The sequence below is a fragment of the Panulirus ornatus genome, chromosome 36, assembly GCF_036320965.1.
Source record: "Panulirus ornatus isolate Po-2019 chromosome 36, ASM3632096v1, whole genome shotgun sequence".
NCBI lineage: Eukaryota > Metazoa > Arthropoda > Malacostraca > Decapoda > Palinuridae > Panulirus > Panulirus ornatus.
This window is the reverse complement of record NC_092259.1, coordinates 14,004,359-14,022,272: the sequence shown is the minus strand read 5'-3', so window position 1 is coordinate 14,022,272 and position 17,914 is coordinate 14,004,359. Positions and strand designations below refer to the sequence as shown.

At 40.9% G+C, this 17,914-nt stretch overlaps 1 protein-coding gene across 1 annotated transcript in view; it reads left to right on the top strand.

Annotated features, from left to right (window-relative positions):
* The window catches only part of Parp1 (Poly-(ADP-ribose) polymerase), a 497,767-nt gene extending 480,328 nt beyond the window's left edge, over window positions 1-17,439 (top strand). The window contains exons 18-21 of the mRNA XM_071683522.1: window positions 10,093-10,326; window positions 12,853-12,972; window positions 16,239-16,399; window positions 16,497-17,439. Coding sequence (XP_071539623.1) covers window positions 10,093-10,326; window positions 12,853-12,972; window positions 16,239-16,399; window positions 16,497-16,749 — 768 coding nt within the window. The 3' untranslated portion in view covers window positions 16,750-17,439. The remainder of the gene's footprint in view (window positions 1-10,092; window positions 10,327-12,852; window positions 12,973-16,238; window positions 16,400-16,496) is intronic.
* Window positions 17,440-17,914: the final 475 nt, after the last annotated feature.

Genomic DNA, 17,914 nt, shown 5'->3' with positions numbered 1-17,914 from the left:
CTCTCAATCAATGATTGAGTTGATAGAGATGCTCTGTGGAAGGTATTAAGAATATATGGTGTGGGAGGCAAGTTGTTAGAAGCAGTGAAAAGTTTTTATCGAGGATGTAAGGCATGTGTACGTGTAGGAAGAGAGGAAAGTGATTGGTTCTCAGTGAATGTAGGTTTGCGGCAGGGGTGCGTGATGTCTCCATGTTTGTTTAATTTGTTTATGGATGGGGATGTTAGGGAGGTGAATGCAAGAGTTTTGGAAAGAGGGGCAAGTATGAAGTCTGTTGGGGATGAGAGAGCTTGGGAAGTGAGTCAGTTTTTGTTCGCTGATGATACAGCGCTGGTGGCTGATTCATGTGAGAAACTGCAGAAGCTGGTGACTGAGTTTGGTAAAGTGTGTGAAAGAAGAAAGTTAAGAGTAAATGTGAATAAGAGCAAGGTTATTAGGTACCATAGGGTTGAGGGTCAAGTCAATTGGGAGGTAAGTTTGAATGGAGAAAAACTGTAGGAAGTAAAGTGTTTTAGATATCTGGGAGTGGATCTGGCAGCAGATGGAACCATGGAAGCGGAAGTGGATCATAGGGTGGGGGAGGGGGCGAAAATCCTGGGAGCCTTGAAGAATGTATGAAAGTCGAGAACATTATCTCGGAAAGCAAAAATGGGTATGTTTGAAGGAATAGTGGTTCCAACAATGTTGTATGGTTGCGAGGCGTGGGCTATGGATAGAGTTGTGCGCAGGAGGATGGATGTGCTGGAAATGAGATGTTTGAGGACAATGTGTGGTGTGAGCTGGTTTGATCGAGTAAGTAACGTAAGGGTAAGAGAGATGTGTGGAAATAAAAAGAGCGTGGTTGAGAGAGCAGAAGAGGGTGTTTTGAAATGTTTTGGGCACATGGAGAGAATGAGTGAGGAAAGATTGACCAAGAGGATATATGTGTCGGAGGTGGAGGGAACGAGAAGTGGGAGACCAAATTGGAGGTGGAAAGATGGAGTGAAAAAGATTTTGTGTGATTGGGGCCTGAACATGCAGGAGGGTGAAAGGAGGGCAAGGAATAGAGTGAATTGGATCGATGTGGTATACGTGCTGTCAGTGGATTGAATCAGGGCATGTGAAGCATCTGGGGTAAACCATGGAAAGCTGTGTAGGTATGTATATTTGCATGTGTGGACGTATGTATATACATGTGTATGGGGGTGGGTTGGGCCATTTCTTTCGTCTGTTTCCTTGCGCTGCCTCACAAACGCGGGAGACAGCGACAAAGCAAATATATATATATATATATATATATATATATATATATATATATATATATATATATATATATAATTATTTATTTTACTTTGTCGCTGTCTCCCACGTTAGTGAGGTAGCGCAAGGAAACAGACGAAAGAATGGCCCGACCCACCCCCATACACATGTATATAAATACACATCCACACACACAAATATACATACCTATACATCTCAATGTATACATATATATACACACACAGACATATACATATATACCTTTTTTTTTCTTTTTTTTTTTCGCTGTCTCCCGCGTTTGCGAGGTAGTGCAAGGAAACAGATGAAAGAAATGTCCCAACCCACCCCCATACACATTTATATACATACACGTCCACACACGCAAATATACATACCTATACATCTCAATGTACACATATATATACACACACAGACACATACATATATACCCATGCACACAATTCATACTGTCTACCTTTATTTATTCCCATCGCCACTTCGCCACACATGGAATACCATCCCCCTCCCCCCTAATGTGTGCAAGGTAACGCTAGGAAAAGACAACAAAGGCCCCATTCGTTCACACTCAGTCTCTAGCTGTCATGCAATAATGCCCGAAACCACAGCTCCCTCTCCACATCCAGGCCCCACACAGCTTTCCATGGTTTACCCCAGACGCTTTACATGCCTTGATTCAATCCACTGACAGCACGTCAACCCCTGTATACCACATCGCTCCAATTCACTCTATTCCTTGCCCTCCTTTCACCCTCCTGCATGTTCAGGCCCCGATCACACAAAATCTTTTTCACTCCATCTTTCCACCTCCAATTTGGTCTCCCTCTTCTCCTCGTTCCCTCCACCTCCGACACATATATCCTCTTGGTCAATCTTTCCTCACTCATTCTCTCCATGTGACCAAACCATTTCAAAACACCCTCTTCTGCTCTCTCAACCATGCTCTTTTTATTTCTACACATCTCTCTTACCCTTACGTTACTTACTCGATCAAACCACCTCACACCACACATTGTCCTCAAACATCTCATTTCCAGCACATCCATCCTCCTGCGCACAACTCTATCCATAGTCCACGCCTCGCAACCATACAACATTGTTGGAACCACTATTCCTTCAAACATACCCATTTTTGCTTTCCGAGATAATGTTCTTGACTTCCACACATTCTTCAAGGCTCCCAGAATTTTCGCCCCCTCCCCCACCCTATGATCCACTTCCGCTTCCATGGTTCCATCCGCTGCCAGATCCACTCCCAGATATCTAAAACACTTCACTTCCTCCAGTTTTTCTCCATTCAAACTCACCTCCCAATTGAATTGACCCTCAACCCTACTGTACCTAATAACCTTGCTCTTATTCACATTTACTCTTAACTTTCTTCTTTCACACACTTTACCAAACTCAGTCACCAGCTTCTGCAGTTTCTCACATGAATCAGCCACCAGCGCTGTATCATCAGCGAACAACAACTGACTCACTTCCCAAGCTCTCTCATCCCCAACAGACTTCATACTTGCCCCTCTTTCCAAAACTCTTGCATTCACCTCCCTAACAACCCCATCCATAAACAAATTAAACAACCATGGAGACATCACACACCCCTTCCGCAAACCTACATTCACTGAGAACTAATCACTTTCCTCTCTTCCTACACGTACACATGCCATACATCCATAAATACAGCCATAAAAACTTTTCACTGCTTCTAACAACTTTCCTCCCACACCATATATTCTTAATACCTTCCACAGAGCATCTCTATCAACTCTATCATATGCCTTCTCCAGATCCATAAATGCTACATACAAATCCATTTGCTTTTCTAAGTATTTCTCACATACATTCTTCAAAGCAAACACCTGATCCACACATCCTCTACCACTTCTGAAACCGCACTGCTCTTCCCCAATCTGATGCTCTGTACATGCCTTCACCCTCTCAATCAATACCCTCCCATATAATTTACCAGGAATACTCAACAAACTTATACCTCTGTAATTTGAGCACTCACTCTTATCCCCTTTGCCTTTGTACAATGGCACTATGCACGCATTCCGCCAATCCTCAGGCACCTCACCATGAGTCATACATACATTAAATAATCTTACCAACCAATCAACAATACAGTCACCCCCCTTTTTAATAAATTCCACTGCAATACCATCCAATCCTGCTGCCTTGCCGGCTTTCATCTTCCGCAAAGCTTTTACTACCTCTTCTCTGTTTACCAAATCATTTTCCCTAACCCTCTCACTTTGCACACCACCTCGACCAAAACACCCTATATCTGCCACTCTGTCATCAGACACATTCAACAAACCTTCAAAATACTCATTCCATCTCCTTCTCACATCACCATCACTTGTTATCACCTCCCCATTTACGCCCTTCACTGAAGTTCCCATTCCACAGAGCATCTCTATCAACTCTATCATATGCCTTCTCCAGATCCAGAAATGCTATATACAAATCCATTTGCTTTTCTAAGTATTTCTCACATACATTCTTCAAAGCAAACACCTGATCCACACATCCTCTACCACTTCTGAAACCACACTGCTCTTCCCCAATCTGATGCTCTGTACATGCCTTCACCCTCTCAATCAATGATTGAGTTGATAGAGATGCTCTATGGAAGGTATTAAGAATATATGGTGTGGGAGGCAAGTTGTTAGAAGCAGTGAAAAGTTTTTATCGAGGATGTAAGGCATGTGTACGTGTAGGAAGAGAGGAAAGTGATTGGTTCTCAGTGAATGTAGGTTTGCGGCAGGGGTGCGTGATGTCTCCATGTTTGTTTAATTTGTTTATGGATGGGGATGTTAGGGAGGTGAATGCAAGAGTTTTGGAAAGAGGGGCAAGTATGAAGTCTGTTGGGGATGAGAGAGCTTGGGAAGTGAGTCAGTTTTTGTTCGCTGATGATACAGCGCTGGTGGCTGATTCATGTGAGAAACTGCAGAAGCTGGTGACTGAGTTTGGTAAAGTGTGTGAAAGAAGAAAGTTAAGAGTAAATGTGAATAAGAGCAAGGTTATTAGGTACCGTAGGGTTGAGGGTCAAGTCAATTGGGAGGTAAGTTTGAATGGAGAAAAACTGTAGGAAGTAAAGTGTTTTAGATATCTGGGAGTGGATCTGGCAGCAGATGGAACCATGGAAGCGGAAGTGGATCATAGGGTGGGGGAGGGGGCGAAAATCCTGGGAGCCTTGAAGAATGTATGAAAGTCGAGAACATTATCTCGGAAAGCAAAAATGGGTATGTTTGAAGGAATAGTGGTTCCAACAATGTTGTATGGTTGCGAGGCGTGGGCTATGGATAGAGTTGTGCGCAGGAGGATGGATGTGCTGGAAATGAGATGTTTGAGGACAATGTGTGGTGTGAGCTGGTTTGATCGAGTAAGTAACGTAAGGGTAAGAGAGATGTGTGGAAATAAAAAGAGCGTGGTTGAGAGAGCAGAAGAGGGTGTTTTGAAATGTTTTGGGCACATGGAGAGAATGAGTGAGGAAAGATTGACCAAGAGGATATATGTGTCGGAGGTGGAGGGAACGAGAAGTGGGAGACCAAATTGGAGGTGGAAAGATGGAGTGAAAAAGATTTTGTGTGATTGGGGCCTGAACATGCAGGAGGGTGAAAGGAGGGCAAGGAATAGAGTGAATTGGATCGATGTGGTATACGTGCTGTCAGTGGATTGAATCAGGGCATGTGAAGCATCTGGGGTAAACCATGGAAAGCTGTGTAGGTATGTATATTTGCATGTGTGGACGTATGTATATACATGTGTATGGGGGTGGGTTGGGCCATTTCTTTCGTCTGTTTCCTTGCGCTGCCTCACAAACGCGGGAGACAGCGACAAAGCAAATATATATATATATATATATATATATATATATATATATATATATATATATATATATATATAATTATTTATTTTACTTTGTCGCTGTCTCCCACGTTAGTGAGGTAGCGCAAGGAAACAGACGAAAGAATGGCCCGACCCACCCCCATACACATGTATATAAATACACATCCACACACACAAATATACATACCTATACATCTCAATGTATACATATATATACACACACAGACATATACATATATACCTTTTTTTTTTCTTTTTTTTTTTCGCTGTCTCCCGCGTTTGCGAGGTAGTGCAAGGAAACAGATGAAAGAAATGTCCCAACCCACCCCCATACACATTTATATACATACACGTCCACACACGCAAATATACATACCTATACATCTCAATGTACACATATATATACACACACAGACACATACATATATACCCATGCACACAATTCATACTGTCTACCTTTATTTATTCCCATCGCCACTTCGCCACACATGGAATACCATCCCCCTCCCCCCTAATGTGTGCAAGGTAACGCTAGGAAAAGACAACAAAGGCCCCATTCGTTCACACTCAGTCTCTAGCTGTCATGCAATAATGCCCGAAACCACAGCTCCCTCTCCACATCCAGGCCCCACACAACTTTCCATGGTTTACCCCAGACGCTTCACATGCCCTGATTCAATCCACTGACAGCACGTCAACCCGGTATACCACATCGATCCAATTCACTCTATTCCTTGCCCGCCTTTCACCCTCCTGCATGTTCAGGCCCCGATCACACAAAATCTTTTTCACTCCATCTTTCCACCTCCAGTTTGGTCTCCCACTTCTCCTCGTTCCCTCCACCTCCGACACATATATCCTCTTGGACAATCTTTCCTCACTCATTCTCTCCATGTGCCCAAACCTTTTCAAAACACCCTCTTCTGCTCTCTCAACCACGCTCTTTTTATTTCCACACATCTCTCTTACCCTTACATTACTTACTCGATCAAACCACCTCACACCACACATTGTCCTCAAACATCTCATTTCCAGCACATCCACCCTCCTGCGCACAACTCTATCCATAGCCCACGCCTCGCAACCATACAACATTGTTGGAACCACTATTCCTTCAAACATACCCATTTTTGCTTTCCGAGATAATGTTCTCGACTTCCACACATTCTTCAAGGCTCCCAGGATTTTCGCCCCCTCCCCCACCCTATGATTCACTTCCGCTTCCATGGTTCCATCCGCTGCCAGATCCACTCCCAGATATCTAAAACACTTTACTTCCTCCAGTTTTTCTCCATTCAAACTTACCTCCCAATTGACTTGACCCTCAACCCTACACCCTACTGTACCTAATAACCTTGCTCTTATTCACATTTACTCTTAACTTTCTTCTTTCACACACTTTACCAAACTCAGTCACCAGCTTCTGCAGTTTCTCACATGAATCAGCCACCAGCGCTGTATCATCAGCGAACAACAACTGACTCACTTCCCAAGCTCTCTCATCCGCAACAGACTGCATACTTGCCCCTCTTTCCAAAACTCTTGCATTCACCTCCCTAACAACCCCATCCATAAACAAATTAAACAACCATGGAGACATCACACACCCCTGCCGCAAACCTACACTCACTGAGAACCAATCACTTTCCTCTCTTCCTACACGTACACATGCCTTACATCCTCGATAAAAACTTTTCACTGCTTCTAACAACTTGCCACCCACACCATATATTCTTAATACCTTCCATAGAGCATCTCTATCAACTCTATCATATGCCTTCTCCAGATCCATAAATGCTACATACAAATCCATTTGCTTTTCTAAGTATTTCTCACATACATTCTTCAAAGCAAACACCTGATCCACACATCCTCTACCACTTCTGAAACCACACTGCTCTTCCCCAATCTGATGCTCTGTACATGCCTTCACCCTCTCAATCAATACCCTCCCATATAATTTCCCTGGAATACTCAACAAACTTATACCCCTGTAATTTGAGCACTCACTCTTATCCCCTTTGCCTTTGTACAATGGCACTATGCACACATTCCGCCAATCCTCAGGCACCTCACCATGAGTCATACATACATTAAATAACCTTACCAACCAGTCAACAATACAGTCATCCCCTTTTTTAATAGATTCCACTGCAATACCATCCAAACCTGCTGCCTTGCCGGCTTTCATCTTCCGCAAAGCTTTTACTACCTCTTCTCTGTTTACCAAATCATTTTCCCTAACCCTCTCACTTTGCACACCACCTCGACCAAAACACCCTATATCTGCCACTCTATCATGAAACACATTCAACAAACCTTCAAAATACTCACTCCATCTCCTTCTCACATCACCACTACTTGTTATCACCTCCCCATTAGCGCCCTTCATATATATATTTATATTTATATATGTGAATAAGAGCAAGGTTATTAGGTACAGTAGGGTTGAGGGACAAGTCAATTGGGAGGTAAGTTTGAATGGAGAAAAACTGGAGGAAGTTAAGTGTTTTAGATATCTAGGAGTGGATTTGGCAGCAGATGGTACCATGGAAGCGGAAGTGAATCATAGGGTGGGGGAGGGGCGAAAGTTCTGGGAGCTTTGAAGAATGTGTGGAAGTCGAGAACATTATCTTGGAAAGCAAAAATGGGTACATTTGAAGGAATAGTGGTTCCAACAATGTTATATGGTTGCGAGGCGTGTGCTATGGATAGAGTTGTGCGCAGGAGGGTGGATGTGCTGGAAATGAGATGTTTGAGGACAATATGTGGTGTGAGGTGGTTTGATCAAGTAAGTAATGATAGGGTAAGAGAGATGTGCGGTAGTAAAAAGAGTGTGGTTGAGGGAGCAGAGGAGGGTGTTTTGAAATGGTTTGGTCACATGAGAGAATGAGTGAGGAAAGACCAAGAGGATATATGTGTCAGAGGTGGAGGGAATGAGAAGTGGGAGACCCTATTGGAGGTGGAAAGATGGAATGAAAAAGATTTTGAGTGATTGGGGCCTGAACATGCAGGAAGGTGAAAGGCGTGCAAGGAATAGAGTGAATTGGAACAATGTGGTATACTGGGGTCAGTGTGCTGTCAATGGATTGAACCAGGGCATGTGAAACATCTGGGGTAAACCATTGAAAGTTCTGTGGGGCCTGGATGTGGAAAGGGAGCTGTGGTTTCGGTGCATTATTACATGACATCTAGAGACTGGGTGTGAACGAATGGGGCCTTTCTTGTCTTTTCCTAGCGCTGCCCCACACACATGAGGGGGAAGGGGGTTGTTATTCCATGTGTGGCGGGGTGGCGATGGGAATAAATAAAGGCAGACAGTATGAATTATGTACATGTGTATATATGTATATGTCTGTGTGTGTATATATATGTGTACATTGAGATGTATAGGTAAGTATATTTGCATGTGTGGACGTGTATGTATATACATGTGTATGTGGGTGGGTTGGGCCATTCTTTCGTCTGTTTCCTTGCGCTACCTCGCTTACACGGGAGACAGCGACAAAGCAAAATGAATAAATGAAATAAATATATTTATTATACTTTGTCACTGTTTCCCGCTTTAGCAAGGTAGCACAAGGAAACAGACGAAAGAATGGCCCAACCCATGCATGTACATAAACACCCACACACGCAGATAATGATACCTTGCTAATGCGGGAGACAGCGATAAAGTATAATAAAAATAAATGAATACATTTCAACATATACCTACACAGACATACATATATAGACATGTACATATTCATACTTGCTGCCTTCATCCACTCCCATTGCCAACCCACCACACATGAAACAGCACGCACGTACAAGCGAGGTAGCACTAGGAAACTAGAACAAAGGCAACATTCATTCACACTCAGTCTTTAACTGTCATGTGTAATGCACTGAAACCACCACTACCTTTCCATATCCAGGTCCCACAAAACTTTCCATGGTATACCCAAGATGCTTCACATGCCTCGGTTTAGTCCATTGACAGTAATTTTATTATACTTGATCACTGTTTTTTATTAAGGAACTGTAAAAGAAGTCAAGTCGGCTCAATTTCTTTTTATAAAAGTGTGCTCGAATCTGCAGTGAACAGGTCTGCAGCAGTTCTGAGGAAAAATGAAAGAGGAGTATATTTCAGGGGAAGGGAAGATGAGCTTCAAGGTCCACTACGCACCATTCCCGATGCGACTAGCATCATAGCTGGAGCAATCAAACCATAACTGGGGAGAAAAAGATTTAGTAAAAAAGGTGGAATGTAGAGCTCCTACCCAGCCAAGGTAACTTTTGCCATGCATTCATGAGGTCATAAGGCATTCCAACCAGAAAAACAGTACCCATTCCAGGTAAAGTCATGAAAAAACATGGATAACCCATGGACTCTCCAAATGTGCCAAATTTGGCATTTCGATGGATTATAGATAGAGGATGGGCATACCCAGTTAGAATTAAATAAAATAAGATTGTGGTCAGAGGACCCCAAGGGTTAGAGATGGCATATAAATTGTGGCAGGTAAAAAATGATCAGGAACATAGGTAGGGCATTTGATTGATTGTTCTGGACTATCAAGAATATAGATGTACATATAGAAAGATTCAAAATTATGAAGGATGGTAAAAGTAAAGGCCTCAGTTCCATTAGGATGATCCTAGTTGGATCATAGTAAATAGATAGGGTAGAGAAATTTTGAGCATGTCCTCAAAACTGAAGATCCACAGGGCAGACATTAGGTGTTTTTGTACTGCAGTAAGCACAAACTCCGCCTTGTAAGCATAGATGACAATAGAGATTATAACAAGAGACCTGATTGTGTACAGGAGAAGCAGTCTTAGACAGTTGGGTTCCAGAGAGAAGAAAGCAATCACAGGAGGAGGAGCACTTTTTAAATATTAGTTGTTTGATATTCTTTACTACAAATTTTTTCTTTTTTCAGTTTTGTTCATGGAAAATAATGTTTCTATTAATCTCCTTTGAACATGCAGGCTAAGATTGCCATGCTAGACAACCTCAGTGAGATAGAGGTTGCTTACAGTCTTCTTAAGTCTGAGGATGATGAGGAAGATAAAGATGGTGATCCTATTGATAAACATTACCACAAGCTCAAGACAAAGATGGATGTACTAGACAAAAAGTCTGATGAATATAAGATGATTCAGGATTATGTAACCAACACCCATGCTGCAACACATTCACACTACAAACTGGTTGTTGAGGAGGTATGCTTGTTGATATAATTATTATTTATCTTTTCTGCCATTTTTCTCTCAGCCTTTCTCTACAACCTTGAGGCTGTAGACTTGTTTATCTGGAATGTGAAGTAAAAGTTTATGCTGAAATGACTACTGCTTTTTTCCTTAGTATCTGATAAAGATTAAAACTTTATATAAATGAAAATTTAAATCAGTATCAACATTTTTTCATGCTCAGTCATTTATGAAATCATTTACTGAAATATCAGGCAAAAAAAGAGGGCAAATGAGAGTTGGGGTGAGAGAGTATCATCAAATTTTAGGGAGAATAAAAAGATGTTTTGGGGGTAGGGAGGTAAATAGGGTGTGTAAGACAAGGGAACAAATGGGAACATCAGTGAAGGGGGCAAATGGGTAGGTGATAACAAGTAGTGGTGATGTGAGAAGGAGATGGAGTGAGTATTTTGAAGGTTTGTTGAATGTGTTTGATTATAGAGTGGCAGATATAGGGTGTTTTGGTTGAGGTGGTAAACAGAGAAGAGGTAGTAACAGCTTTGCGGAAGATGAAAGCCGGCAAGGCAGCGGGTTTGGATGGTATTGCAGTGGAATTTATTAAAAAAGGGGGTGACTGTATTGTTGACTGGTTGGTAAGGTTATTTAATGTATGTATGACTCATGGTGAGGTGCCTGAGGACTGGCGGAATGCTTGCATAGTGCCGTTGTACAAAGGCAAAAGGGATAAGAGTGAGTGCTCAAATTACTGAGGTATAAGTTTGTTTAGTTTTCCTGGGAAATTATATGGGAGGGTGTTGTTTGAGAGAGTGAAGGCATGTACAGAGCATCAGATTGGGGAAGAGCAGTGTGGTTTCAGAAGTGGTAGAGGATGTGTGGATCAGGTGTTTGCTTTGAAGAATGTATGTGAGAAATACTTAGAAAAGCAAATGGATTTGCATGTAGCATTTATGGCTCTAGAGAAGGCATATGATAGAGTTGATAGAGATGCTCTGTGGAAGGTATTAAGAATATATGGTGTGGGAGGTAAGTTGTTAGAAGCAGTGAAAAGTTTTTATCAAGGATGTAAGGCATGTGTATGTGTAGGAAGAGAGGAGAGTGATTGGTTCTCAGTGAATGTTGGTTTGCGGCAGGGGTGCATGATATCTCCATGGTTGTTTAATTTGTTTATGGATGGGATTGTTAGGGAGGTGAATGCAAGAGTTTTGGAAAGAGGGGCAAGTATGCAGTCTGTTGTGGATGAGAGAGCTTGGAAAGTGAGTCAGTTGTTGATCGCTGATGGTACAGCGCTGGTGGATGATTCATGTGAGCAACTGCAGAAGCTGGTGACTGAGTTTGGTAAAGTGAGTGAAAGAAGAAAGCTGAGAGTAAATGTGAATAAGAGCAAGGTTATTAGGTACAGTAGGGTTGAGGGACAAGTCAATTGAGAGGTAAGTTTGAATGGAGAAAAACTGGAGGAAGTGAAGTGTTTTAGATATCTGGGAGTGGATTTGGCAACGGATGGAACTGTGGAAGTGAATCATAGGGTGGGGGAGGGGGCGAAAGTTCTGGGAGTGTTGAAAAATGTGTGAAAGTCGAGAACGTTATCTTGGAAAGCAAAAATGGGTATGTTTGAAGGAATAGTGGTTCCAACAATGTTATATGGTTGTGAGGCATGGACTATAGATAGAGTTGTGCTGAGGAGGGTGGATGTGCTGGAAATGAGATGTTTGAGGACAATATGTGGTGTGAGGTGGTTTGACCGAGTAAGTAATGAAAGGGTAAGGGAGATGTGTGGTAATAAAAAGAGTGTGGTTGAGAGAGCAGAAGAGGGTGTTTTGAAATGGTTTGGTCACATGGAGAGAATGAGTGAGGAAAGATTGACAAACAGGACATATGTGTCAGAGGTGGAGGGAACAAGGAGAAGTGGGAGACCAAATTGGAGGTGGAAAGATGGAGTGAAAAAGATTTTGTGTGATTGGGGCCTGAACATGCAGGAGGGTGAAAGGCGTGCAAGGAATAGAGTGAATTGGAACGATGTGGTATACCGGGGTCGATGTGCTGTCAATGGATTGAACCAGGGCATGTGAAGCGTCTTGGGTAAATCGTGGAAAGTTTTGTGGGGCCTGGATGTGGGAAGGGAGCTGTGGTTTTGGTGCATTATACATGACTTGAGTGTGAACGAATGTGGCCTTTGTTGTCTTTTCCTAGCGCTACCTCACGCACATGGGGGGGAGGGGGGATTATCATTTCATGTGTGGCGGCTTGGCGACGGGAATGAATAAAGGCACAGTATGAATTATGTACATGTGTATATATGTATATGTCTGTGTGTATGTATATATATGTATACGTTGAGATGTATAGGTATGTATATCTGCGTGTGTGGACGTGTATGCATATACATGTGTATGTGGGTGGGTTGGGCCATTCTTTCATCTGTTTCCTTGTGCTACCTCGATAAAGCGGGAGACAGCGACAAAGTATAATAAATAGAAATAAATAGAAGTTGAAAATATGATTGTCATTTTACTAACTAAGATTATTCCTGTTTTGTTTCAGGCATTTAGAATTGAAAGACAAGGTGAAAAGAAACGTTTCAAGCCATTCAAGCAGCTTCACAATCGCCAACTCCTTTGGCATGGTTCCAGGCTTACAAACTTTGTTGGGATTCTCTCTCAGGTATATTGAGAAAATATGTTTTACATGCATTTAAAGAGGGCTTTACCTGCAGAATTTCTCTTAACTCCACAGTTAAAGTACATCTTTTTATGTCATGTTCAGTCCCTCTTTACTTTGTAACTTTGGGATTTGTCATATGACAACTTATGTAGTAGGCAAGAGGAGTTGTCTAATGATCATGATCATTGATTTTGGTGGGCTTATTTTGAACTGGCCACCAATATGTTGACATATATATGACTTTGGTGTCATCTTGGTCACTAGAAGTGTCTACTTCAGAGACTTACTGTTTGGAATCTTTGATGATGTGCAGGTATCTTAAGTAAGTCAGTTTTAACATAGTGAATATATGTGAATATACCTGTAGAGGGGAAAAAGTACTTGCCACATATTCCTTGCATGTTGTAGAAGGCTACCAAAAGGGGCAGAAGCAGGGATGGAAACTTTCATGTCCTTGTATTGCAAAATCTAAAAGTTTGAACAGAAAAAGGAGTGAAGTGGGGAGTGCTCATCCTTCTCAAAGGCTCAGGCTGGAGAGTTTGACTCTGTTTGTCTGTAACCAAGATGAGAAAATGGGAGATAGGCAGTATGTTTCATGGAAGGAACCTAAATGTTCTAGTGCTTCATGAAATGAAGGGAAAGGGGGAAGGTTTGTCTGGGGCAAGAGGTTAAGAAGAGGTTGTACTTCTACCAAAGGAAGAGGTGTGTTAAAGAGTAAGGAAGTGAACCCCAGATGGTATGGGTTAAAGATGAAAGTGGATCATTAGAAGCATACAGTTATTAGTGGCTATGCACCTGGAGACAAGAACTTATTAAGGAAGGAATGGAAGTGCATTGGGCGGAGCCAAATCAGTATCAGTGCATTAGCATTTTTTTACATGTGAGATCACATATTAGTTGTGTGATTTGAAAGGAAGTGTAGGTAACACAACCAATGGGAGATTGGAATGCAAGAAAGGGTAATGAGAGGTGGCATAACAAAGTTTTGTCAATTAAAGAGAGGTATATGATTTGTAGATGTACAAGAGAAAGATTCAGGAGGTCAGTGAAAAGGAGCAAGGGCTGAAAAAGAGGTCACTGAAGTTTGTGAGAGTATCAGCAAACTTCAGGGATAACTGGCAAATGTTTTGAGTGGACATTAATAGCACAAAAAAATAAAAGGGAACATCAGTGAAGGGGGTAAATGGGGATAAGTCATAACAGGCAATGATGAGATGAAGAGAAGATGGAGTGAGTACTTTGAAGGATTGTTGAAATTTTTTGATGATAGGGTGGCAGATTTGGGTCTAGAAAGCATATGAAGTTAGAGTCATGGCAAGTGGTGTTGTGAAAAGAGAAAAGGTTATGCAATGATTGCACAAGATGAAATGTTGGCAAAGCAGCTTGGGTGGATGGTAGTGCAATTGGATATGTTAAGAAAGGGGGCAACTGTGATATTAATTGGTTAGTAAGGACTTTCACTTTATATATGGATCATAGTGTGGTGTCTAAGGATTGGCCGAGTGCCTTTGTAGTGCCTTTATATGGTAAAGGTGACAAAGGTGAATGTTCAAATAACAGAAGAATGAGTTTGCTGGGTGTATCTTGTAGGTTGTATGTGGGAGTGGTGATTTAGAGGTTGATGGCTTGCACAGAGTATCAGAATGGGGAAGGAACAGCACAGCTTCAGGAGTGATGGAGGATGTGTGTAACAAATTATTAGAGAAACTAAAGGATTTGTATTTGGTACTTATGGATCTGAAGGAAGTGTTTGGTAAGGTTGATAATAGTGCTTTTGTGGAAGCTGTTACAAATATGTGTATTGGGAAGAAAGCTATTAGATGCAGAGGAGTTTTTATGAAGTAAGAAATGCATGTGTGTGAGGTGGGCAAGCAGTTCCAGGCAAAGGTGGGTTTGCATCGGGTCTTTTTTTTTTATAACAGCTCCAGTCTTGGACAAAAGTCCACATCAAGGCTGGGCCTTATTTGAAATATGAAATGGAAAAAGAAAAGACAAGGGAAAATATTTTCAAATTTTGTAGGAAGTGAAAAACTTGTCTTTTGAAATGTGACATCATAGTTATTGGGAAAGACATAAGTTTCTAAGCTTCAATGTGTAGAGAAAGAAGCAGGTTTCAGAACAGCCTACCCTTGAGTTGCAGATGGCTACACTATAATCATGTGATGCAGCAGCTTGCCAAGTATTGTGTGGTCTAGCTAGAGATGGGGGCACACAAGCAGCCAGGTCTTGGGAGCAAAAACTGGAGTAATATCCATAGAAGAGGGAAAGTGAACCAACATTGCAGCATAGGGCAAGGGGGTCAACTTTGGGAGTTAGCCTGGGACAGTTTATAAGTCAGACTGGCTTTGACTCAACTGTGTCATGTAAGGATGCAGAGCTAGAACCACCTCAAATGTGAGAGCAGTACTCCATATAAGGACAAATAAATCCCTTGTATAAAGGGAGCAGCTGGTCAGAAGAGAAGTTTTGCCATCTAAACAAGACACTCAGTTTCTTCATGCCAGACTTAGTTATTCCTGTGGTGTGGGGTTTCCACGAAAAAGTGGATGTTACAGTAATGCCTAGTACGTTCATTGAGTGAAGAGGTGGAATTACAGAACCGTCAAAGGAAAGACGAGAGTTGTAAGGATGTTTTGATGGGGAGATTGGTAGATTTTGTGTACCCCATGGAGATATCCTGTCCTCGTCTGAGTTTGCTGAGGAAGCTGTGTCAAGACAAGATGCAAATCAAGTGAGAGAAGATTTGAAGGATGTAAATGAATGCAGTGTTGAGTCATCAGCATATGGGTGGTTTGGATTTTTTGTAGAGGAGAGGAAGTTGTTGAAAAAAGGAGAAAAAGTGTAGGAAATAAATATACTTGACGTAAAGAAACCCATCCTCTCCTTTCTATTGATTGTGGTGCATCCTTGAAGCTATGAAGCCCTCTGAAAGTGTTCCCATGTTATATGATTAAAAAGCAAAATTACGTTGGCAAATCTGCTGTAGCTTCACAAATTTAGGGAGCGTGATGTTCATTACCTTGCAGACACAGGAAACTGTGAACTGGTACAGAAGAGAAGAATATTCAGTTCATTTTGTCTGACATTTTTGTTAATTTCCTTAATGGTATTTAGTACGTAATTGTTTTGGTATCAGACTGCATAAAGAAATCCCTAATTAATAGAGATGTTGCAGCTTTTGAAATAGGCACATATGTTTTTTAATTTGTTTGTATTTTTGAAACCTTTCACCAGAATCCTTAGTAAGTGAATTGTTTTCTATCTAGGGTCTGCGTATAGCTCCTCCTGAGGCTCCGGTTACTGGCTACATGTTTGGAAAGGGTGTTTACTTTGCTGACATGGTATCCAAGTCTGCAAACTACTGTTGCACTTCACGTAGCAATCCAGTGGGTCTCATTTTGCTGTGTGAAGTTGCGCTTGGTGACATGTAAGTAAATGTGTATTTTGATCTGTTGATGAATATATAATTAATGATCGGTATATACCCTTATTTACGACTTATTAAAATTGCCATACATCCACAGGTATGAAAGAAAACATGCTGATTACATTGAAAAACTTCCAAAGGGTAAACATAGTACCAAAGGTTTGGGGCGAACATGCCCTGATCCTAATCAGACCATCAGATTAGAGGATGGAGTTGAAGTGCCTCTCGGTAAAGGTATCTCATCAGAGGTCAACAACACTTCGCTTTTGTACAATGAATACATTGTGTATGATGTGGCTCAGATCAGTGCCAAATATCTTCTTAAACTCAACTTTAAGTACAGCTATTAGCTGAACCATAATTGATATAACTGTACACACAACTTGTAAATGGAAAATTTCTTTTTTAGTTATCAGTATGTCAATGAAAAAGATGTGCAAGTTTGAACTTTTACCCTCTCATCTGTGTATGAATTTTTTAATGGCCATTTGTTATAGAATGAGCAGCATGTTGAGTAATATGTACACATTTGTCTAATATTAGAGGTCATCTAGTTTTTCATGTAACAAAAGCATTTAAGTTTCTTTAGTTGAAGTACGATATTTATATAAATGATTGTAATAACATTTGTTTTATTGAAATTAAACAATGTAGATATTCTGGAATATTAGTAATCAATTTTTTTTTAATATTTTGTTGGACTTGTATGCCAGATAAAAAAAAAATTGTCATTTATATATCTGAATTTTTCTTTTTCTTGAAATCAGGAAGAGTTAAGCATTGTAATCTTTAACATTCACAATGAAATAATTTACACACCATCTTGGAATGCATGAAGGTGTTCCTTGATCTCACATTACAAAACAGATGGATCAATTTAAGAACCACCCTTGGTGGTTGAGACTAAAAGTGTGTGTAAAGACATTAGTGTAGTACTACTCTAGACATTGTCATTTTCTGAGGTTTTATATGTGCATTACATTTATAAATAGTAAAATGTACTAGCCATCCAAGATAAAATTTAAAAAAAACCTGTAAAATGCCATTATTAACAATTGGAGAGACATGACACTATATATCTTTAAATACAGTGCTTGTGATAGGGAAAAATAATCATGAATTTTATGTTCCATAAGTATTCCGTAAAACTTATTTTTTTATTATACTTTGTTGCTGTCTCCCGCGTTAATGAAGTAGTGCAAGAAAACAGACAAAAGAATGGCCCAACCCACCTATGAGTCCACGGGGAAAGTGAAACACGATATGTTCCCAAGTGCACTTTCGTGTAATAATCACATCATCAGAGAGAAATTGATATACATCGAAGAGACGAAGCTAGGACACCATTTGCTAAACATGTGATTGTCCAAGACATACAACGAGCATTCATAAACTTATTTTACAAATTTTATCAGCAATAGAGTTATCTAATTTGTACACATCATCACTAATATTAAGATTATAATTCTTTGCGTATTTAAATAATAGAAGATTCAATGATATTTCTTGTGGTAA